At 37.2% G+C, this 24548-nt stretch overlaps 2 protein-coding genes across 8 annotated transcripts in view; one reads left to right on the top strand and one right to left on the bottom strand.

Annotated features, from left to right (window-relative positions):
• Positions 1-19669, bottom strand: LOC120589081 (zinc finger protein 705A-like). Of its 5 annotated transcripts, XM_039846509.1 has the most exons (9): positions 19445-19666; positions 17166-17324; positions 11829-11897; positions 10854-10924; positions 5285-5371; positions 3504-3630; positions 2683-2766; positions 2099-2181; positions 1-1628 (listed from the first exon to the last, which is right to left on the bottom strand). In XM_039846509.1, the coding sequence occupies exons 3-9, from the start codon at positions 11869-11871 to the stop codon at positions 981-983; spliced, it is 1143 nt and encodes a 380-aa protein (XP_039702443.1). In that variant the 5' UTR covers positions 11872-11897; positions 17166-17324; positions 19445-19666; the 3' UTR covers positions 1-980. The 5 variants fall into 5 exon arrangements, with proteins under 5 accessions (XP_039702443.1, XP_039702445.1, XP_039702446.1 ...); XM_039846511.1 differs by lacking the exon at positions 11829-11897; XM_039846512.1 differs by lacking the exons at positions 11829-11897; positions 17166-17324 and having other exon boundaries at positions 19445-19669.
• Positions 19652-24548, top strand: part of DEFB108B (defensin beta 108B) — a 15460-nt gene continuing 10563 nt past the window's right edge. Inside the window, exons 1-3 of one of the 3 annotated variants that reach the window (XR_005649382.1) lie at positions 19652-19947; positions 20095-20228; positions 21071-22866. The gene's annotated coding sequence lies outside the window, so the exon portion shown is untranslated. Of the gene's footprint in view, positions 19989-20094; positions 20229-21070; positions 22867-24548 lie in introns of those variants that run through there. The other 2 variants (XR_005649381.1, XR_005649380.1) reach the window with 2 other exon arrangements.

Here is a 24548-nt window from a genome sequence, read left to right on the forward strand (position 1 = left end):
TAGATTTTTAAGGAACAGGGTTTATTGTTTAAATATTTACAATAATCTATAAAAAAGTAATCTATTTTCCTATAAAATTCTGCATTCAGTATTTCCGGATCACTCTATTTTGCATTTATATGCCACATTTTTCTGGTGAATAGTTATTTTCTCAAAATTCTGAATTATTTGCTAAAAGTATGTTAAAGGCTCTCTTAGAGGGTTCTTTCTCTCTAGACTCTTTCCTGATGTGAAATCTGAAGGTTTCTCCACTTTGATTTTAGGACTGCTAGCTTCTCACTGTGAGAACTGTAATGCTGACTATAAAATGAATAAGCACTGAAGACTTTCCTTCTTTCATGACACCTAAGAGTATTTTGTACCATCTGAATCAGCACACGTGCCACAAGTATTCTCTATGAATAAAAGATTTCTCATAATTTTTAATTGAATTACTTCTCGAGAATGAATTATTTGATAGTCTTCAAAAGGTTTTATTCTCTTACATCCTGTTTTAATGGTTATTTCTTCACTGAGTTTTCTCATGCACACCATGCCTTGTGCTTGGCTGAATACTTGTTCACAGTGATTACAAACCTAAAGGTTCTCCTAAGTGGAGTTTGCTCATGTTGTTTAGCCATGAATTATAAATGAAAGCATTCCCACACTGATTACAGATCAAGGAGTTATCCCCATGCGATTTCTCTTGTGTACTTAAAGTTCAAAGCTGTTGCTGAAGACTGCTGCATTCCTTATATTTCCAGTGTGAGTTCTATATGTCATCTATGGCCAGACCTCTGACTGAAGGTTTTGCCACATGGATGTCATACGTAACAATTCTCTTCTATATAAACCTGCATATGTCAGATGAGTATGGATGACTGCAGGATCTTCCACACTGATTACAGACAGTGTTTCTTCAATGTGTGAGTCCTCTTTCTGTGTTTAAATGTTAAAGCTATGATTGATGTTTTTTCCACATTCGTTGCATGTATACCTTGTCATCTAAGGTCAGAATATTTACTAAAGGAATTCATGATTTTCTTTCCATTGTGGGTTCCTTCATGTCGTCTAAGGGCAGAACACTGACTGAAGGCTTTTCCACATAGCTGACATCGATACGGTTTTTCTCCAGTGTGAGTTATCTCATGTCGTCTAAGAGCAGAACATTTATTGAAGGCTTTCCCACATAGAAGACATTCATATGGTTGTTCTCCAGTGTGTGTTCTCTCATGCTGTCTGAGGTTAGAGGACTGAGTGAAGGCTTTCCCACATAGATGACATTCATACGGTTTTTCTCCAGTGTGAGTTAGACTGTGTTTTCTAAGGTCGGAGCTTTGAATAAAGGCATTCCCACAGATACGGCATTCATACGGTCTCTCTCCAGTGTGAGTCATCTCATGTCGTCTAAGGGTAGAGCTATTCATAAAGGCTTTCCCACAGAGATGGCACTCATATGATTTACCTCTAGTGTAAGTCTGCTTATGTTGTTTAAGGTATGACAGGTCACTAAGGGAATTCTGACACTGTTTGCTGATAAAAGGTTTCTTTTCCATGTGAGTTAACAAATTTTGAGTTATTGTGGAGCTATGAGTGAAATCTCCTCCCAAATCATTATATTCATAGGGATCCTCTGGAATGTGAGATTTCTGTTTTGGAGAAAGAGATGAAAGTCTGTTAACGGTTTGGCCACATTAGTTCATACATTCGTTCTCTACATATGAGTCTTATATTAATCTTTCAGTGATAGTCTCCAATTAAAATTTTTCCAATGTTATCTGTATACACATGGTGTTACTTCCCTCCATATATAAAGGTTTTCTCTTTTGTAGCTTCCCAACTGCAAAGCTTATAGATTAATTTTGAAGAATTCAATATGTTTCAAAGACTAGGCATACGAACAATGTTCATGCAATTAAATACTGCATCTTTTTATTAAGATCTCAAGATATAGTTTTGACCTCAGGCTAATTCCTTCACTTAATTCAAACTACCCAAAACTTTTTGCTCAGAGAAAGAATAAGAGTTTAACATAAATCAGGCTGCTGTGCTCAATTACTAACATCCCATTGCCAGGTATTCAATTTGGATGACCAGGGTCAACACCCATGAAACTTACCATTGGCATGATTATAAATGTGTCCTTCGGGCTGATTTGTTGTGTGGCTATTATTTCTTGTTTTTTAATGGCACTTTCTCTGCCTAAAATAATCGGAAAAAAAAAAAATTAAACAGCATTAGGGGAATAAAATGCTGAAAAGCACCAAGACCTATCTGTGTATGTCTCAAAAATTAGCATTTTGATGGGGAATACTCTAAAAAGTAGAAACAACATTATAGGGCACTGACAATTAATAAGATTTTCAGGACTGAAATGTGAACAAAGTAAAATGGAGATGAGATAATGGGTAGGTAAAGAGAGGGAAAATCTTCCAAGGGGAGGATTAGGACAAGAGTTATTATGTGAAAGTTTAACTTCAGTAAGTATATGAATATCCTTCTCCCTAAAGCCAATGGCAAAGGGACACATGAATTATGATTGACATATGGAAGGAATAATGACATCTAAAGAATTATGCTTCAATGTCCTTCATCTATAATTTAGAAAATATCACTTACTTAACAAAATCTTCACTTGGAATTCTTAAGGATATAGTTGTTCACTGACCAGGCACCTCCTCATATTGAAGCACTCATCCTCACCTGAACTCTGGCTTTGGAGAAATCCAATTCCTTCACTCCACAGTTCTTCTCCTTGCTCCAACTGGAAAATCGCATGATGATACCCTATTCATGGAAAAAAGGTACATGGATTTTGAGATGTCCTAATATGTGCATTATAATCAAGTCCAGAACAGGCTACTGAAGAAGAATAAGAACACTGATGGTCAGTCCAGGCAACAACACTTTGAACAAAGAAAACACTGAAGATCCTTCACCAGAATGAAAAGAAATCCAGATCATGTGTCTAAAATAGTGAGGACCTCTGGATCCTGATGTCCATGCCCATGTTCAAAGTCAGAATGAGGAATCCTCAGTCTTTTCAAAGATGGAGAAATTAAATGTCGCCACAGTGGGTTGAATATTATTTTCAAACAGATGCCAATAATCATTAGTTCCATAAGAATAATCAAGTTTTGTTAGTTTAACTCTGGTCTCAAGCTTTAGCATAGTGATTAGAACAGAATAATTATTTAGAAAATATTTTATCAATTTACTTATGCATGCAAAAAATATTTACTGAATTTCCAGTTCTGTTCTGAGTATTAGAGACATGAAATTGTGATCAAGATTACATTCTAGTGGGGGTAACAAACTAAGTGTAAATAAATGAAAAGAGCAACTCTCTTTCATGTAGTTATAAGATCTATGAAAGAATCAGGGTAGAGAGTAGAGTGGGTGTGTGTAAGAATCAGGGTAGAAAACAGTGGGTGTATTCCAGATACTTGTTGATTTAATAAATAAATGAAGACCTACATACCCACCAATTATCTATACACATACATAAAAGCGGACAGACTCACCCAGGGAGACCAGATGACTAATAGTTTCCAGCATCACATCTCTGAACAGTTTTCTCTGGGATGTGTCCAGCAGGGCCCACTCTTCCTGAGTGAAGTCTATAGCTACATCTTCAAACATCACTGATTCCTAAAACATCATGAATATTCTGGTTTAGACAGAGAAATTCCTGCCAATGTCCACAGTGAGAGGGTTGAGATGACAACATTGAAAAAAGAAGTGGAGAAGCTGGGTATATAGAAAGATCAAACTGAGTCTGGGGTTCCCATCAGTTCATTCTCAGAGCTAAGCTGGAATGTGCCTTTCAGATACATCACAGAGATATACACGGTCTGAATTAATAAACTTTTACTCTAAATAAATATTATATGAAATATGGTATAATATAACCTGGAAATTTTCCAACAAACTGGTAATTATTACTTCTAGACACATGAGTATAAAAATTGCCTTTAAAGACTCATAACTAAAACTCTCTTCCTAATTAATGTCAAGTAACTTTCCAGACTTATCATTAAGGCACACAATAACCATGATTTGCCACTTTTAAACCATGACTATGGTTATATCATTGACCTAGATGAATTTCAGATTTTTTGTCTATGAAATGGTTTAATGACGTTTTATTATTTGAAAGATCAAATGAACTAATATATAAAGTTTATCCTATCTAGGTAAACATGTATTAAATACAAGCCATTAGCTTATTACTCACTAAAGTGTCCAAGACCTTTGAAACAATTTCCAGCATTCATCGAAACTGAAGATCTACTAGTAGGTACTGTCTGTCTTAATGCTACAGGACACAGGTGTTCATAACACTATAAGGTCAGATGGTTCAGCAGCACAAGCCAGGGCCCTCTGAAAGGGCTGTACTGATGAAGGACAGTCCTAGCCTGACCATTCCTGTGAGATAAGGCCTCCCATTCTGTTTTTCTCTGGGACCTCAAACACCAGTTATTGCCATCTCTCTTGTAGCTTTATCTTGTCTCCATGGTAACAGCTTAAAAAACAATCTTGATTGGTTTTGGTCTATCTAGTTCTTCAAAAATTTCCACAGGTCTTAAATTTTACTCTACTATATCCCTCTCCTTCATGTGCAAACAAAATTAAGGAAAAAATACTCCCTATTCATTAACTCCAGTTACCAAATATGAAATAAAAGATGAATTACAAAAAGGTAAAATGTGTGGTTGGGACAAGAACAACAATTTTAATGATCTCTTTAAGAAGTTTCCAAAAGTACAAATATACTCTATCAAAACTTTAAATTTAAAAATGGAAAAAAATAAATGAATGATTCCTCATGTTTCCTCTAGTTTAAACCTCCTATGCTCCCTTCAACATGTCACAGCCCTCACCCAGGACCTGTAACACTGAATTAACTGCCTTTACCTGATAAAACCATTGCCTCCCTAATGGACTGTAATGTTCTGCTCCTTGCTCATTTCTATTCACCACAACCCTCACACCATTATAGCCAATAACATGATTAATGAATGAATTATTTCCTAGTGAGGTCACAGACTGAATTAGAGAGAAAGAAAACTTATCTCTTCTGTAAATGCACACCTGCTGGAATAAATTAGTATGATGTTAGGAAGAATATTAGCTATTGAGGAGACCTACTATATCCATCTCATAATACTGGAGGTATTTCACTGGAGCTCAGATCCTTGAATACTTCCTGACTGAACTTAGAACACTGATGCCAGTAGGAGAAACCTGCCCAACACTGTCAATAGTGATGTAATTTCAGTAGAAAGAGGCATTCCCTACTCACCAATGGCTGCATTGTCAATAATTCAGTTGCCAGCTGTCTTTCTCTGGGTTTTCTCTCACAGACAGTCCAAACATTAAGCAGGCAAAGCTGGGGATAGAGAAAGAAGTCATGAGACCCCGGTCTCGTGCAAAATTTCCAGACCCTGCTATTATGAGTCCCCAATGTACACCTGGCTGAGACTCCCAGTATAATCAACAAACATGCAATATACTCTACGGGAAATGCACAGAGGACTCTCCTCTTTCTCCAGAGTCAAAAGAAAGATTATGACTATAGTTGATAATAAAAAACATAGAAATACAGATATGTGATAAGAACATTGAAAGTATTGAGTTTTGTATGTTAAACAGGCCATGGCATCCAGTTATTTGATTCCTTTCCTGATTCCAAAGCATAGTGATCCCTAACTCATGCCACGTGGAGATTTTGGTTTCTACTTATAGATAAATACTGTGGGAATTTCTCAGATTTCATTATTCTTGCCTTATGCACTAGCACTGGTTCTCCATCATCCATAGAGCCATCTAGACCTTCACATTTTTTCTGCTCACAAGTCTCCTTGGGCATCAAGAAACCAAGGATCTATTTTATGATGAGAGCTAATTAATCACTCCTTTTGGAGAGGTCATTGGCACCCAGTCTAGTCTCTAAAAATCCCCTGCATCAGAAAGTAGCAGGAGCACGTACATGAGTCATAATGTTAATGTCATGTACTGCCTCAATCCTCTAAGTCAAGGATGTCCAGAAAACATAGAATGGCTGGGGTTTAGGAGGAATTCTAGGTGATCCATCTCATATTTTCACAAGGTGGTAGCTAAAATTCTTGATATCCTATTTTATATTAATCTTCATTAGGCACAGTATCCTTGAATTTCATTAGACACAAACACACATGTATTATGAATGTGCATATATATGTAATACACACAAAGATGTATGTGAGAGACACATAGAGAAAACATTTATAAACTGTAAATTCTCCTCTGAAATACCAATAATAATCAAAAGTATTTCATGGAAAGATGAAAATGTCATAAAAGTTGAATTAACTCATCCATTTGTAACTGAGGACCAGAAAACAACAAAAATAAATAAATTTGTATCAAATGTGACTCTGTGTTTGGATATTTACATATATTCATCTATTTAATCCTCACAGAAAACCTACTGATTATAGTTTATTTACCAATTTAACAAATGACATAACCAGAAGAGGTTCAAAAAACTAATAATATAAGTCATACAGCTAAAAAAAGATACATCTGTAATTTTAATTTTGCTCTGTCTCCTATGCTCAAATTCCTTAAGAATTACATACTACCAGTAGGTTTTACCTGAGCATCACCTCTATAACCAGTTCCTCTCCCATGCCCTCTGCAAAGAACTCCTCAATACTACTGTAATGTCTCAAGACTCCCTTTAAAAAAAAAAAAAAATTATATATATATATATATATAGTATCCTGGCAGTCTCACACATTTATGCAACTGCTTCCATTTCTTTTATTGCTATCTCTAAAATGAAAGTGACCGATTTCTTGTCTGGATTCCATTTTTGAGCTATAATCTCTGCTTGCAGACTTACACTTAAAATGTAATATTTCTCAGGACAACACCCCCATCCCTCCAAATATAAAAATCACTCTTCTTCTATTCTCCAACTTTAGTTAATGGCTCCATGAGACATCTGAGTATTTTACATCAGGGGTCCCCAACCCCCCAACTGTGGACCAGTACCAGTCCGTGGCCTGTTAGGAACTGGGCTGCACAGCAAGAGGTGAGCAGCGGGGGAGCAAGGAAAGCTTGATCTGTATTTGCAGCTGCTCCCCAGTACTAGCTAGTCACCGTCTCAGCTCCACCTGAGATCATCAGGCATTATGTTCTCATAGAAGCACGGGTCCCGGTGTCAAAAAGGTTGGAGACCACTGTGACCTTACTGAACCAACAAACACATTGCTATTACCTCTCTACACTGGGCACTATTATTAACCTTCATTTCCACCTATACAAACTTAATCCCCATATACAAACTTCCCACCCCACACACATTTTACTTCCATTTTAGTTGAAATCTCAATTATAGAGAGATACGTTCACTGAACTCCAATCAAAGTTAGCCTTTTCCTTCCCCTCTGCTTTGACATAAATGAACTCTACTATTCTTTCAGGCTGCTAACCTAATTTGTATATATGTATGTATACATCTATGTATCTATCTCTATCTATCTATCTATCTATCTATCTATCTATCTATCTATCTATCTATCATCTATCTATCTTATACTGATGATCTAAATGCAGGAAAATCAACCTTTGAATGGTAAAATCAGGCAAGTTTCCCTCTGACCACAATATATATGATAAATACAGAGAAATTCTATGTTCACAGTAAGGGAATCTACCCTCAGGCTGCCTGCTCCCTAATGCCTGCAGTCAAACAATTATTTTCTGGTTGTAAACCTTTCTGAAATAAAAGTGTCTATCCTTCCTAGTAAAAATTCTCTCCAGTACTTACAAAACCCAAATAGATGGAAAAGCCAATGAAGTCACTCTTCATTGATGCAGTCACCATACAAAAGATCTGAGCTTCTTCTCTCTAGATAAATCACGCTCTTGATGGAGATCTATCTTTATAAGCAATTGATAGCCTCATCAATCATATAAATCAAAACATATACTCTGATTAATCTGGATGCCAGTCAATATAAAATTAATCAAGGCAGGCCTTTTTTAACAAAATACTAACTAGGTTATTCATACAGATGTAATGAAGAAAAACAGATAATGTCCTTTCTTTTTCTAAAAACACTTTATTTTTGAGTCATTTTAGGTTCAAAGCAAAATTGGGGGGAAAGTACAGTTCCTAAATATCACCTGTCCACACAAATAAACAGCCTTCCTCACTGTAACATCCGCCACCAGAGTGGTACTTTTGTAACAGTTAATGAACCTACATTGACACAGCATTATTACCCGAAGTTCATAGTTTACATTAGTGTTCACTCTTGGTGTTGTACATTCTATGAGTTTTGGAAAATGTATAATGTCAAAAGTATTGTACAGAATAGACTCACCGCCCTAAAGAACCTCTGTGCTATGCCTATTCATCTCTCCTCTGACTCAAACCCTGACAACCACTGATCTTTTTACTGTCTTCATAGGTTTGATTTTTCCAGAATGTCATATAGTTGGAATCAAACAATATGCAATCTTTTCAGATTGGCTTCTTTTACTTAGTCATATGCATTTAAAGTTCCTCTATGTGTCTTCAAGGCTTGATAGCTCATTTCTTTTTACTGCTGAATAAAATTCCATTGTTTGGATATACCACAATTTATTTACCCATTATATTACTTAAGAACACCTTAGTTGCTTCCAAGTTTTGACAATTATGAGTAAAGCTACTAATAAAACATTCATGTTCAGGTTTTTGTGTGGGCATATATTTTCCAACTCAGCTGGATAAATAGCAAGAAGCACGATTGATGGATCATATGATAAGAATGTTTAATTTTGTAAAAAACTTCTAAACTGTCTTTCAGAGTGGCTGCAACAGTTTGCAATCCTACCAAAAAGGAATGAGGGTTCCTGCTGCTCCTCACCATTATCTGGTGTTCTCAGTATTTTTGATTTTCTAATAGACAAGGAGTGATATCTCATTTTTGTTTTAATTTGCAAATCTCTAATGACATATGTTGAGCATCTTTTCATATGCTTATTTCCTATCTGTGTATCTTCTTTGGTGAGGTGCCTGTTCAGATCTTTTGTCATTTTTCATGGGGTTGTTCAGTTTCTTGTTGTTGAGTTTTAAGAGTATTTTATAAATTGTAGATAATAGTCCTTTATCAAATGTGTTTTGCAAATATTTTCTTTCAGCTTCTGGCTTGTATTCTTATTTTCTTAACAGTGTTTTTAACAGAGCAGAAGCTTTTCATTTTAATCAAGCCCAGGTTATCGATTACTTCTTTCATGGACCATATCTTTGGTATTGATCTAAAAAGTTACTACCAAACCCAAAGTCATCTAAATTTTTCTCCTATGTTTTCTTCTAAAAGTTTTATAGTTTTGTGTTTTACAATTAAGTCTACTGTATTTTTTCAGGTAACTTTTGAAAAGGGTGTATGGTCTATGTCTAGATTCTTTTTTTTTTTTTTAATGTGGATTTCCAGTTGTTACCTTCCCCTTTTGAAGACTTTTTTTCTCCACTGTATTGTTTTGCTTCTTTGCAAAATATCAAATATATCCACACAAAGACTGTATTTGTGTGGGTGTATTTCTGGGCTACCCACTGTGTTTCAATAATCTGTTTGTCTCTTATTTCACCAAAAGATTATGCTCTTTAATTCTTCATCCTTCTAAAAGTCTCAAAAGCAACCCTCATCTCTTTTCTGAAAAGTCTCACTATTTTGTGGATGTTGGTTGTTATGGGCAATACTGTAGAAAGCAAAAGCAAGAGATCTGCTCTTTGAGAGAATCTGTAATCTATTTAAATCTTTCAGGCTGTGTGCATCAAGGTGACTCTAAGTAGAAACATTTGTGCTTAAAATATACATACAAAGGACATATTTTCCAGGTATCTCAATTGTGCATATTTTACCACCAAGGAATAAAAACAGAGTTCACTGTAGTTCTCTTCAAGTCAGATTTAGTTAATGATTAAGGAGAGTAAAACCCTATGAGTTTCAAAATATTAGGGCTTCATAGAATAAATGGTTTAGCTTCACGATTGATTTTACTGTAAATAAGATATGCTTTAACTGTTTTTGAAAATATTAAACGTTTGAAAGACTAAGAACATATCTTAAGATATATGGAGATAAAAAGATATAAAAGATCAAACTGTTTTTGAAAAAAAATATTGCAATATACCATTAATTTTAAGTACAAGCATCTGATTTTTTTTAGTAATTGTCATCATCATCATCGTCACCGTCACCATCATCATTATCATCACGGAGTATGAGTGCCTTAAGGACAAAAGAATGCTAAACTAGTTTCTCCTGAAGTTGAATGCCCAGAGGTTAAGGGCCCAGGCTACGGACACAGCCTGCCAGGGCCCCAGCTTCCCCACATGCTGGTGATGCACGAATGGAGAAATGGCCCATACTCCTTCGTAGGATCGTTGAGAGGTAAAAATGGGTTAATGAGTGTAAAGTGCTCACATTTGGAACACTATGAGTCACTGCAATAAATACATCTTCTTGCAAACTTCCATAATTAAAGTAGGAATTTTGAAATATTTATGCCTCAGATCAGGTAGCCTCCCACACTGGAACCCTGATCCCATGTATCTCCAAGAGAGATGCCTTATAACAGGGGTCTCTCCCTGCAAGAGCCAAACAGTCTGATAATCAAGGGACTAAAATCAACTGCCTTCAATTGAATCAGGAAGTGCAATATGATGTTCAGGGCCCTTGGATGATGTTCAGGCCCTTGGATAATATCAGAACTTGACTGAACCATCATCTATAAACCCTCGAGGAGCCCAGGGTGGCTTCTGTGTGAGAACTGCCATCCTAGGTATACCACAAAGTCTCTCAAGCATTTTCCCAAATAGAGTCCATACATACCCTGTAAGGTATCAGGTACATATCACCATAGTGCAGAATATTCAGCGAGCACCTTCCAAAGCTTACAAACTCTGCAAAGGGAGAAAATTGACACAGTCATCTCCAAAACTGAGGGGAGTCCAAGATTCCTCCTCTGAGCCCTTGCTGTCCTCCTCCATGGCCACAAGGCCAGAAACTGGTTGGATGGCCTGCTCCAATTGTGCCCCGAGCTCTTATACCAGTGTTTTCCATTTCAGGGTGCTTGGACTAGGCCCTACACTCTATACCCTGCGAACCCCTGCCTCTACCCTGAGCTTTGAGGTGCCTGCTCTTCTCAGAATAGTAGAATAGCCCTCCCCTTGGCCAGTAGTCCATATCTAGAAATTTGAATCTTTCTGTAATGCATAGGAAAGAAAATGCCTTCAGCATCACAAAAACAAGCAGTGTCAAGATAGTTACCAAGCTCTGCTCTCTGCCTGTTGTATACATGTACTATAATGAAGAATTTGAATCTTTTGCCTTCTAGGATGAGTGAAGGAGTCTGAGGAACTGGAAGGTTGTTTAAATATCTGGGTGTGGGGGGTGAAAACTGGATTTTGGGCACTGTTTCCTCTTATTTTCCTCTGTAAGTCACCCAACAGGGAGGACAGAGCTTTCAATCAGATCTGGAAGAGAATCCCCAGATTAATGCAAGGATCTGATAACTAGGGAAAGGCAGCCAATACCCAGGACAGTTCACAATGCTTAAAAGATACTCCATAAATATGGTTTACCAATTTGAGTTATTCAGAAAATATAGGAGAAAGAAGGAAGATCTAGGCAAACTAATAAGGCTTTAACCATGGGATTATGTTGGATTTTGACTTCAAGGCAAATTTAGATTGAAATGAAAAATAATATTTTAACTTTAGAATTTTTCTTCTAATGAAATATAGGGATATCCAGGGAACCCTATGCGTATGAAACAAGACAGCCCTATGAACGGGAAGAATGTACCAGATAGCACTGTGCTCTGTCCATGCTTCCAAGTTGTAGGCATCCAAGAAGATCATGAGTGGATGAGAACTAGTAAATAAAAAGCAGCTGATCAGGAGCTGATCTTTCTTAGATTATGGAAAACCCCAACAAGGTCCCACAAATTTTTCAAATGTCCTGTGCTAAACAGTCATTATTTTGACCTAGGGAAGAGTTCCTGCTACAGTACAATCCTGACATATGTCTCTCTAAACTACTACCATGAATTCATGTGGTTTACTGACAATTCAACTCAATGAAAATTACTTGGGGGAAAAAAAAAAAAAAACCAATGCAGTAACTATTAAAAAAGATAAAGTATAAAGGAGGTAGAAGTAAAAAGGTAACTGAATATTAATATTCAAGAAATCCTTTGCCCTGGAGGAAAGCATCATTTAAAAACTATCCAATAATTTTAGTAATGGAAGAATTACAATTTATTAGATACTTTAATTAATAGAACTTCAAAACGGAATTACAAGAATGCAAGTCAAAGATTTACAAGACAAGAGAAGAAGAAGTGATTTGGCAGAGCTCCAAAATTTCCAAAAGTAAAACGAAAATCACGTGAGAAGAGACCATGTTGGGAAATAAAAGAAAGGAAAAGAGACAATGCTAAAAAATCACTTATGTGGATGACATGCTTTAAAATGACCGAAAGGAAAAGGATTAAGTAAAAACTATTGAAAGGATTGGAAAGAAATTGAAAGCTGTGAAAGACAAGCCCACAACTATAAAATCCATGTTACTGGTAAAGACAACAAAGGAAATGATATGACATAAATAATTTTATGATTTAATTCAATAAAGGAGACCAGAACATAATAACCACAGAAGACACAATATGCCAACTTAAAATCTTTTAAATAACCTTGCCATAATTTCTTCAAAATAGACATTATGAAAAATAATACTTGAACATATTATATAAAAGTACCATTGGAACAAAGCTAGAACATCATTCATAGAAAATTGTCTTAATTTTTTTTATTAATTTAAAAAGGGTTACAATAATATAAGTACCTACCTCAAAAAGAAATAAAATGGAAAAATTCACTTGAGGAAACTCTTAAGAGCAATTAACTTGAAGAATTAGAAAATAAATTATTCATAAGCCAAAATGGTAGAGTAAAAACTTAAGATGTAGATCAATATGCTCAGTGGAACTTTCTGTGATGGAGAAAACGTTCTATATCTGCATTGTACAATACCACAGCTACCAGGCATATGTGGTTACAAAACATCTGAAATCTGGCTAGCATTACTATGGATATGACATAGTTATTTAATTTTAATCAATTGAAGTTGAATAGCCACATGCGACCAGTAGTTACTATATTAGATATCACAGATCTAGAATCTTGGGGAGGCGGTTAAAATAATAAAATAGATTCAAGACAAAAATGGGAAAGGAACACAAACAGTCAAAAACAGGACATGAAATTGGTGGAGTAAATGTTGACAGAATAAAATTTAAAGACTGTAAGATGTTGCTTTGATATAACAAATGTCTAAAAACAGATATGCAGAGAACCAGACACACTGGGATTCTATGGACATAAAGTTCAAAATCCCTGGAGGAAATCTGAACTTAAAAATAAAATGGAAGATGAATGAATACAAAAATTTACAATACACATTTTGATGTGACAAAAATAAACTATATGACTAATAAGGAGAAGGGGAGTGTTGCACAGTAACACTGGCCACATAGTACTTTCAAGAACATGCTAAGACTTTATTAGCTATTCAATAAAAATGAGAAGCCAACCTAACTTTTTGGCTAATAGGAAATTTTTTTTTTAAAAAATGTTAATTCATAGCACAATGTAGTTATAGTTTTATCACCATCATTCACAATTTAATTATACATTTAAGTGGAATTCCTATGCCTGCAGAGATAAAATCTTCTGGCTTAAGATTTCTGGCTCCCATAGCAAAGTAATTCTACCAGGAGACACCATAAATATGCCATTGTATCTCCGGTCATTTTGTTTATTTCTCAAAAATGTCTGGCAATCCCATTAGGTTTTGCATGTCAATTCCAACTCCCATGCAAAATAAATAGTATTTCAAACCTTTGGTATGAATGATGGATTTCCAGACTCATTTTTCCTCTTTCATTCATCAGATGGTTTATAATTTATTTCACAAATGAAGTAGATAATTTTGGAGGTAGGCACTTCTAACCATTAAATTTTAAAGTAGTCTTGCACTCACATCCATTGTTTATGCCATCTCTCCCATAACAGGTGAGGAATTACTTATAATTCCACCTAGGATCTTTATGTTTGGGTCCTATAATTTCCTGCCATATCATGAATTTTGTTATTACTTATAAAATATACACTTTATCTTACAACTCTCTCTCAATATGATCCATCCTCTTAACATTTATCTCCCAATCTGAAATCTGAATTTAAAAAAATAAATAAAACACTTCTGGATTACTTCTATTTTCAGCTGCTGCTCCCTCATTACCTTTTTAATTCAAGAGTGAGGGTAGAGTCCATTCATCAGCAGTTCTCCCAATCCTACCCATAATCCCACTTCATTTTTGTTTGTTTGTTTGTTTGTTTGGTCCCTGTTAATTCATGGGCATCATTACCATTGATATTAGTTCACAGACAAAACTCCTGAAACACCTCTGGAGGTACTGCCAGGTCCATGCTGATGGGGAAACCTAGGAGAAGAGGTCCTAGGGCTGCTTGATACTCTAGAAAAAAAAGTATGTCTGTTTAAGAAGATTTCTTTGACAAAATGATGTCTTTCAGTGGAGGTGGACTTAAATGATCCTTCTCTCACCAATTCGTCCAGGCTAACAAGTAGTCATGTACAGAAGTAGAGAGACCCGGTTACTACTCATTTTTTAAAACTTCCACACCTTAAAACACTTCAGTGAATATGTTTCTCAGTAAGTGAAATAAGCCAGTCACAAAGACAAATATGTTATGATTCCGCTTATATGATCAGTCATATTCATAGATACAGAAAGTAGGATGGTGGCTGCCAGGGGATGGGGAAGAGGGAATGGGGAGTTATTGTTTAATGGATATAGCTTCAGTTTTGCAAATGAAAGAGTTCTGGAAATGAATGGTAGTTACAGTTTAGACAACAATGTGAATATACTTAATGTACTTACCTGTACATTCTAAAACGGTTAAGATGGCAAATGTTATATGTGTATTTTACCACAACAACAAACAAAAACAAAAAACAAAAACAAAACACAGCCTGGAATGCTCTGAGTATTCTGCCAGAGACATAAATTATACCTTAAATTTCTCTATTGTTCCAAAACAAAAGTGAACCTCAAATTAACCATTTGCTCAATGCTTGATTTTTAGTTTGTTTCTCCTGCCTCAAAGTGGTATCAACATGAATGTCTTTGACATACTTAATTAATAATGAGTTTATTACTTTGAGGGACATTCACAGAAGGTGCATTCATTGCTAGTCATGGGCTCATGTGTGTTTCAAAGTGAACAGATATTGCCTGGTTGCTAAACTCCAAATGTAGCACACTTAATGGCTCTATATGCAATGTATGAAGATACTTTTTTTTCATTATCATATAAAGCAGGATTTTTCACTCTGGTTAATGTTAGCAGTCAGAGGAGATTAAGCAAGGCATGTTTACATTATTACATCCTTGTTTAAATGCTTTGCCTTTCTATGCATATAGAAAATTATTTTCTCATATACATTCTATATATCTATATGCCTACATATATCTATAAAGATATATCCATTATTTTGAGCACCTCTGTATGATGCCTATTTTGGAGGAACTTTTATAATACTCCTGCTCTATGCAGTTATCCAACACATCATGGCATTTTTAAGAGTTTCCTACTTGACTATATTTTCTTGCCAGTGGATCACCATGTGTTACTGCATCATTCTTTAAATAAACAATCCTTCTCTCACAGAGGATCTCATGGAATTCTTTATAAAGTCTATTCTAGGTAGAATGGGATCTAACTGGCTCTGAATTGTTATTTTTGAGGGACCATAGTTTACAATTATTAAAAATCTTTCCCATTCTCTCCTTTGTTCATAATTATTATCCCCTTTTTCCTTTGGTGTTTTATTTCCAGCATTCCACACAGAGAATTGTCTAAGTTCTCCAGGATCTGTTCCTGCTGCCTGTTTTCTCCACCTGACAGCCAGAGGAACAGGGATGACACCTTCCAGCAGCCCCAGACAGAAATATAGTAACAGACATGTGCAGATGTTGAAGGACCTGGGAAAAGCAGATGGCAGAAAGGCAGCTGGCACTGAGGGCTGCGACAATTCTGGGGGCTTAATGTTCCTTGTAGAGGGGCAGGAAGTGGATCAGCAATCCAGTCTGCATTCCAAAGAGGTCCCTCACTCCTGCCAGATGTCCAGGCTCCAAGACAGGGATGGGTGTGGGGGCAGCAGGCAGGCTGTGGACCTGGGCTCTTGTCCTCCCAGCAAGCCTCACCTACAGGCAATCTCTGAGAAGTCCTTGTTATCACCTATGACCCACTTCCGGTGTTTCTATTTCTCTCCTTCTGCTTGTTCTTCACCTTTAGGGAACACATTTCAGGGAGCAGATCTAAGATTCTGAGGGACACGACACCGAGTCCTGCTCTGGGTATCTGGTCATTCACTCACAGAAGTCTGGATTCTATTTGCCCATCTCCTTTGGTTTCTTATTATGATTGTTTTCACCATAAAGACCATTATTATTGTTGTTGTTAATCATCATGATTGTAATTATTACAATTATGATTTATATCTGTTGTTAGGCAACACTAAATCAATGTTCACTTTCTACTCAGGGTGTCAAACTTACTGAAAGGAACTACAGAGGATTTCCCCAAAATACATATAAACACACAGATGCTTCCAGGTCAGTCCCGGTGCCCTTTCCAGATATGAGTGCCCACAAATTTTCCAAGAGTCCTGAGTGGCCATTCTGACAGGAAAGACTGGACAAGGACATCATGGCCTGCCTGAGCCTCTGGAAAATATTATAAATCACCTTGGGGATGAGCAACCACTCATGCCTGTGTGCAAGGCCCAGAGAGTACATCTGTGGCCCACCAGGCTCAATGAAAAATTTCCTAAGACTCCTCGGGGCCCAGGAATAGAAAGAACAAGCATGGAAGGATAGAGAGGTGGTCCCTTTCCTCTGGAGCCTGTGAAGTATTTTGTAAGTACTATGCCCCAGAATCAAGGAACTGTTCAAGCCACTCTACAGATCTACAAACACAGAGGAGGGCACAGAGGGACCAACCCAGTCTCCCACAACATCTCCAGGTTCAGAAGCAAGATGCCAGAAGTACATACCTGAAGGTGGTAGGGTGGAACAGAAGTCAGAAAGTGCAGCAAGACAGTCAGGGTCAAGAAAGTGCTGTAGCCTTAATGTTCAGGATAGGTGGAGCTTTTGAGCGCTGGGGGGCAGGGCATGGTCCCTGAGTCAGCCACCTCCCAGGGAGACTAGATTCTCTAGAAGGCACATACACAGAAACATTTAAATAAAGCAATATAAAAGTTGTCTCTGAACGACAGATTATTTTCCAGATGTATTTTTATAGCTTATAATATTTTTGCTCATTTGTATTTCAGCATTTTGGAATAATGAACACATCTAAATAAAAATCCATTTAATATTTTTAAAAGAAAAAAGATGACAGCTGTTATGACATGAGTGTGGATTACACAGAAAATCAAAATAACAGCTTATTTGCAACAAGGAAAACTTATAGTCAACAAATAATAAGCCACTTTGAAAATCATATAGCAATTAAACAAATCCAAGCAAGAGGAGTTATTTTTTACATTAAATCTGATGTTTTCATATATCACTCAGCCTTCTGATGGAAACTGGTTCAGTGAGAATTCTGCTGTCCTGAAATATATTTGTTTCTAATATATGCTATTAAAAAATATTAATACTGTCTAATAAAGTTTCTATGATTCATTAAACGTTATGAACTTAAAAAAAAACTCTTCCCCGCTACTCTTAATCTTTTGAGTACCTCAGATAAGACATTAAGCATTTCATAGATATCATCGCTAGAAATGAAGCTCTACAAAATTTATATTTTTACATCCATTCAATATGTACCAAATTTTTTTCTGCTCCTGAGCTTCTCAGACTCCCTCCTATTCTGCGGATCTTTAACCCCCAAATAGCTTCATATTCCTTCTCCAAGCTGCCTTTACAAAGTCAGTGCCCCTTCCCTCCTCCTCACTGGAGAGATACTTTTGAATGTACACTTAGTTTAAAAAGTCTGGGCTCTCCCCTATTAAGCTGCCTTGTGACTGTGGGGCAGGCAAGGAGGAACATTAGGTGGCCAAAATAGAGGAACCAGCATTGTTCTCACAGGAATGACATGGCCCAGATGGGATAGTGGCAGTTCTCATCCTTGTCCTTAAAAATTATAGATCATGTTTCAAACTACTGAGCAAGAGCCACTTCTCTTTCATGGTTTTAATCACAATGATCTAAAATATCTAACTCCTCTTTTCCAGAACATCTGACAAAATTCCATAACAATCCAGTTCATCCTTGATCATTTTCAGAGACAGGGCAAAGAGAACATGTATTTAATTGGAAACTTTAGCTCACAGCCCACTTAGTTAAAAGATAACATGGGGAGAAAGACGTTGAATATTAGACTAATTGGTTAAAGTAGGTTTTGATTGTCAAAGTAAAAAAATCACCAATATCCTTACCAAGAACACATTGAAATAGTGTAAAATTATTTGCTAAGCACCATAGGATGTCATTAACATATAAAAAAGGTTGGAAAACCATTGAGACCGCATAATCTGAATTGGACACAATACATTTGAAAGGGAATACAGATTGGAAATTAAGAACAAAACTCTAATGAATTTGAGATCTACCCTTCCTTTGCCCCCATTTCTACTGTTGGTCAAAACTCCCTCCTCCTAGTCTGTTCTCTTTCATCTCTCTGCTGATCCTCTTTTTGTCTATTTTCATTTCTCTCACTGCTTTTTGCCTAGGTCACTCTCTTTCATTCTTACTGTGTCTTTCCAAATCCACCGGACTCACCCTCCCTCCTCAGTTTTACCCTCCTCCTGTTCCTCCTTCACTCTCCCTAACTCACTCTGTCTCTCTGGTTCTCCCTTGGTCTCCATTTCCTCATCACCCGCCTCGCCCCTGCATTCACAGGACTAGAATAAACATAATCCTGCCCAGGAAGAGCACATTTTTCCAGTGGACACCAGAAATGTAAACACACCTTGACAAGCACAGCCAGTGGGATGGGTCTGGAAACAGAACAAGGAGTGTCATAGTACAGGGGCAGGTGAGTGCCCCAGCACGGGGTTCTGGGGCCTCCCTGAGGCGGGGACTGTGAAGGGGAGGCCTGAGGAGCAGCAGAGCTGGGCCCCAGAACTACGCCAGAATGGGGAGGTTGACTCAGGAGAGGGCTGGGGTCTCTAGAACCCCAAGGTAGGAGGAGGGCGGGGCTACTGGCAGCTACCCCCAGGCACCGCAAAACCGCCTCCAGACACTGCGCGGGTGGAAAGAAGAGACGGTGAAAACAAACAAGACAGAAAGGTCGAGGCAGGGTCTGGTCGCGGAGCTATTTTACCTGAAACTGACGCGGATCCAGATCTGGCAGCAAAGCGGTTCTTGACTAGGCGGAGCTCCCCCCGACTGGAGATAGCGAATGCGGGTTCTGTAATGTCCCCAGGATCCTGGACTCCGGGTGTGGAGGACGCGGCGCTGAGAACATCAACGTGCAAGTTTGAACTAAATACTAAAACTCGCTCCAGGAAACTGGACCCTTGACCTGGGAAATCTGCTTCCGGGTCGGCAAGCAACTGCGAACTGGGGGGCGGAGCCTTGGAGGCGGGGCTTGTGGTGGGCTGGCCTGGCGTTCCTCCGCTTGGTCCCCAGGCGTTTCCGAGTGTGTGCTGCTGACCACAGAACTTGAGTCTCCGAATTTGCGTCTGCAGGGGTGTGTTGCAGGTCCAGTGGGCCCCGCTGATCCCACCCTATTTCAAGTTCAATGTTGCTTTAAAGTCAAAGTTTTGAGTGTGGAGCCACTTATATGAATGCGGAGGTGTTTCCCGGTCAACAACTTCAAAACAGGTTAAATCAAAAACTCTTTTTTGTGAGCATGTCCTGTCTGGGTAAGTCGCTGTAGGCGGTGATTGGATTAGGAACGTCCGCAGCTTCACTAATTTAACCGTTTTTTTGTTGTTTTTCTTTGTTTGTTTGTTTTCTAATGAGAACTAGAATGTGGACACCGAACTCGCCGTTGTGAAATGTGAAATTTCACACTGACAAACACAAAAGGTGGTTTCCATTTCTATTCTCTATCACTGGGAAGCAGAGACTCAACCGCAGGCTCAGTTCCAGAAACTTGACGGGTGAGGATGGAGGGCTGAGTAATTGCTTAAAAAAAATAAATAAATAAAATAATGCTTGTGTGTACGTGTATGTAAATATTTCTCCTTTACATTTAATTTATTTCACGTTTCTTGAGACTTATACATTCAAATACCTTTGAGACAAATTCGAATGACATCCTACAACTTGCATGTCATTATTTTCCAGATATATTGTAATTTAACATTTTTCTTTTTCTTTATGTTCAGAATGACCTGTATTTTTATTTGAAAAATGAGGTATTTTAACCTATGTTCTGTTTTCTGTTTCTGGATATTTCATGTCAAGTATGGATAATGAGGCTTGTAAAAAGTGTGCACCTGAGGAGATATGTAGATTATGTTTCTAACCACTGAAAAGTCGATTTTTCATTATTTCCAGATACGTTTGATTGGAATATCTATTTTCTCACATGAATATTTAAAAGCACAGTAAAACTGAATTTTCAAATTTCAGTTGTCTCATTTACACCTTTAATAAATTTTAATGCGAAATATGAGTTAAAATTTCCTTTGTAAATTCTGAAGTTCATGCTAGAGGAAATTTGACATGACTAAATCCCAACTATTCATGCTGCAGAAATTTCTCAAAGATTATGTCCAAAGAAGAACTCTTCTGGTTTCCTCATGACTAATATAAGTTTCTCCAACTTTTAAGTTCTTTTTTTTTAACTGTTAAATATTTGGACTCAAATGAATTTAAATTCTGGAAGATAACATTCTCTTAGGCAGGGGAACAGTAAAAACTATGGGCTTCATGCCACTGCTTCTCTGAGTCTCTAGGATTGAGATCAATTAACTTGAACTCACTTCACTCCTCTCAGATCTGTAGGGGAAACGACACAGATTCAAGAGCCGGGACTGCACATGATTTGCAGTCAGGGAATCCAGATATCAGAACGCCTCCCCAGTTTAGTTTTTTCATCGCTCTCTGTCTTTACATAGAAGTCAAGTGACATAGATCTGCCTGTGTAAACTATCCAGCCTCCAATCCACCTCCCCATCAAATTTTCTGTGTTATTTTTACATGGTGTGTGCTTGGGGAGGCTAAAAGTCAACTGAAGTAATTCCTCTTGGGTGCACATGGGATGCATCCTGTTTGGAAGTTCCCTCACTAGAGAATTAGAATTATCTAGAGAGTGTTTAACATCCCAACACTCAGGACTCTCGCAATACCCACTAAACTTGTATCTCTGGGAGAAGAACCCAGACATCTGTATTTTTAAAATCTCATTATATGATTCCAATACGACCCAAAGAGAATCAGTCTAAACGCAGTGCTTATCACACTTCAATATGTGTACAAATCACTTGAGGGACATTTTTTCATATGTATATATTGATGCAGTGGAGCTTGGTTGGGCCTGAGATTCTGTATTTCTAATAAGCTGCAGGTCCAACCAAACTCCTCTTTATTTTCCAGTAAATAAACTTGGGTAATAAAAGTAATTTTTCAAGATCAGCAATATTTAGAAATCAAAGTACCTGTAGAATATATCATATCTGGGAGAATTTTGTTAACGTTGAAAAAATTTTATCTGCAACAAGCTCAACTACTGTATCTACAGGCCCCAATTACCTTGGGCTAAAATTGGTCTATTTCCACTGGAAGAGTCATCTGAGATTCATATTTTAGAGGATGAACCACTGACATGTCCTGTGGTATGTGATAAATCACTCTTGGACATCTTTTTATTGTGGTACTTATTGTATTCTACTGTGATGTTGTTTTCCCACCTGACCTCACTTCTGGATGATGAATTCTTTGAGGGTAGAAATCACATCTTATTCTTCTCTGTACATGTATCCCAGAATCTGGCTCAACTCTTGGCATGTAGTAGATATTCAGTAAATGATTGTGGAATAATTGGTTAAAATAGAGCTATTTTTCATCCTGTAAGTGTAACATGTTGGTCTAGAAATTTATTGTTACTTTCATTACGCATGTCATGTAGTTATGTATGTAATTTTGTTGCAGTTGACTACTGAGCATTTCCTTTTCAAATCCCAAAGGAGCTTTATAAATATATAACACATTGTTACTCATGTGTAAGAGTCCAAGTCACATTAAGGGTATTTTTCTTTATTGTTTTTATTCTTTGCCAGTAAATCTGGTATTACCTTGATATATTTTTTCCATAAAATTGGAAAACTATAAAACTATAAAAGTTCTTGATATTGTCTTCTTAATTTATTTGAAGCAAGTTCTTTCATACACTCTTCTAGGAAATGTACATGGTTAGTGTTATTTTGAAAGCAGTTTGATGGCTAATGTATTTTGATGAAGAATTTGGGAATATCATGATTTATAAGATATTCTTACATGTAGGATTCTACCTTTTGGAGGCATCTGATTAACTCAGTCCCACTAATCTAATTACTACTTGATCCAATCACATTTGATCTAATTATCTCTTGGAATAATATTCACTAATTATTTACCATTCCTAGCATTTAAAAATATTAATACATGTGTAAAATTTTAAGTATATATTTTATACAAGTAAAAACATTTGTATATTTGTCAATACACTTTCTGTTTTCATTCTGCATCTTGCCTTTTGACTCAAATAATTGTTCCTGAAAAATCTATCAACACATGTAGCTCTTTTTCATTCAAGTTCATGGAGATTTACTATTTATTTATGCACTAGAGTTTTCTTTTTTAATCCTTTCTCCTGTTGGTTGACATTTGTATAGTTCCAACACTTCCCTTCCAATAGAAGTGTAGCCATGGGTATTTCTGGGCAAATATCCTTGTTAATATGAACAGAAATAAGAAATGGGATTAATGGATCATCATGTTTTCAGGCATTTCCTCACATAGTCCCAGTCCCCTTGATATGATTCAGAAATCTGTGACTATGGTTGCTAAGACCACAAGGATGCTCTTAAAATTTTTACTAGGCTAAAAAGAGACAGGATCCCCTCCCCCAAAACTCCCCTGCAAGCCTGAGAGGGTTCCGTCCTCCAGGGGCTTTAATATTTCAGAGAACTTGACTTTCCAAAGGACACCAAGTGGTATGGGGACTTCCAGGATTGGCTGTGTGTTATGTATTTGGTGAACCCTCCTAAACATCTTCATTAAGTCACACCTCAGTCATGACCAGAGAAACTAGTAAATGTTGTATAACAAATACAAAAATTGGTCATAAGAATAATAATGAATAACAGCAATAATGATAATGATGACATAAGTAGGTATAATTTTAATAATGAAAATATTAATTGAAGGAGATGGAAATTAGGATACAGATTCTCCTAAGTGTACAACGATGTACAAATACAGGTCCTCAACAGGAAATTTAGAGTCAGTCTTAGAATTGCACCCCAAAATGAGTTCTATGAAGGCAAACACGAGCAGCAGTAGAGAAAGGGAAAACAAGTCACAGGTGAGCATGGTTTACCATGGGGACCTGTGTGTGAACCCTTCCAGGAGGGGAAAACTGGACAGTGGTAGAAAACTCTGGCTTGTGCCCTTCCACAAGACACTCAATAGCTCCCAGTAGTTCAGCCAGAAGGCGGGTCTCTCAAGCCACTCTGGCTCCTCCATCTTCTGACTCAGAAGCCCTGTCTACTAAAAACTCTAAGGCCCCAATACTCCATCAGCCTCCACCAATTGGCTGCTTTTCTGCCATCTTGTCCTCCAAGGCCCCTAATGGTCTGGGTATCTCAGTTCCCATACTTCCACCTAACGGTATTGTAGAGTATCATTCACTGTGCTCCTGGGCTATCAGGGTTGAAACAGGTCAGGAGGTGAGGGCTGAGATAATGCTGAGGGCTTAATCTACATGGTACACTTGGCTTCTTCGTGGTGGCTGTAGCTCTGGCTTCTGCCTTCCTTGCATGACACCAGCCCCATCAGCCAGTCGATAGACTTCTGAAATTTGTTGAGTATATGCTGCGGCCTGGCTCTCATGTAGGGTCCTCCTATTACAGCTCCTTAAGTGTGTTGTCCCAGGGTTTGCACATTACTTCTCTGTCCACCAATATCCTTCTCATAATTGGTTTTCTTTTACATCCTGTTGGTTGATTTTCCTTATGGTACTATTTTCTTCATACAGATCTAGGACTCTGACTCTAAACTACACCTAGTCCTGACATTGGTATCTTGTTTACTTTTATCATTAGTAGTAGTGTTAGTGTTAATGGCACTATGATCATCATCTCTATTGTTATTGTAATTTATTGTATCTTTAGTATTACATTTATTATTATGGATTTTCTTTTTTGTTTGTTGTTACACAACATTGAATAGAGTTTCCCTCTTTACAAACAGTATCCAATTTACTGGAAACTGTT

This window comes from Pteropus medius, unplaced genomic scaffold (genome assembly GCF_902729225.1).
Source record: "Pteropus medius unplaced genomic scaffold, Ma_sr-lr_union100, whole genome shotgun sequence".
In the NCBI taxonomy this organism is placed as follows: domain Eukaryota; kingdom Metazoa; phylum Chordata; class Mammalia; order Chiroptera; family Pteropodidae; genus Pteropus; species Pteropus medius.

What these genes read in the sequence shown, in the direction of transcription:
- LOC120589081 (XM_039846509.1), bottom strand. Translation starts at nt 11,871, where the DNA reads ATGCCTACAACTTGGAAGCATGGACAGAGCACAGTGCTATCTG. An exon ending in ACAGAGCACAGTGCTATCTG is followed by an intron (nt 10,925 to 11,828) that starts GTACATTCTTCC and finishes CTCCCTTTGCAG; the next exon opens with AGTTTGTAAGCTTTGGAAGG. An exon ending in CATTTATAATCATGCCAATG is followed by an intron (nt 1,629 to 2,098) that starts GTAAGTTTCATG and finishes TCTCCAAAACAG; the next exon opens with AAATCTCACATTCCAGAGGA.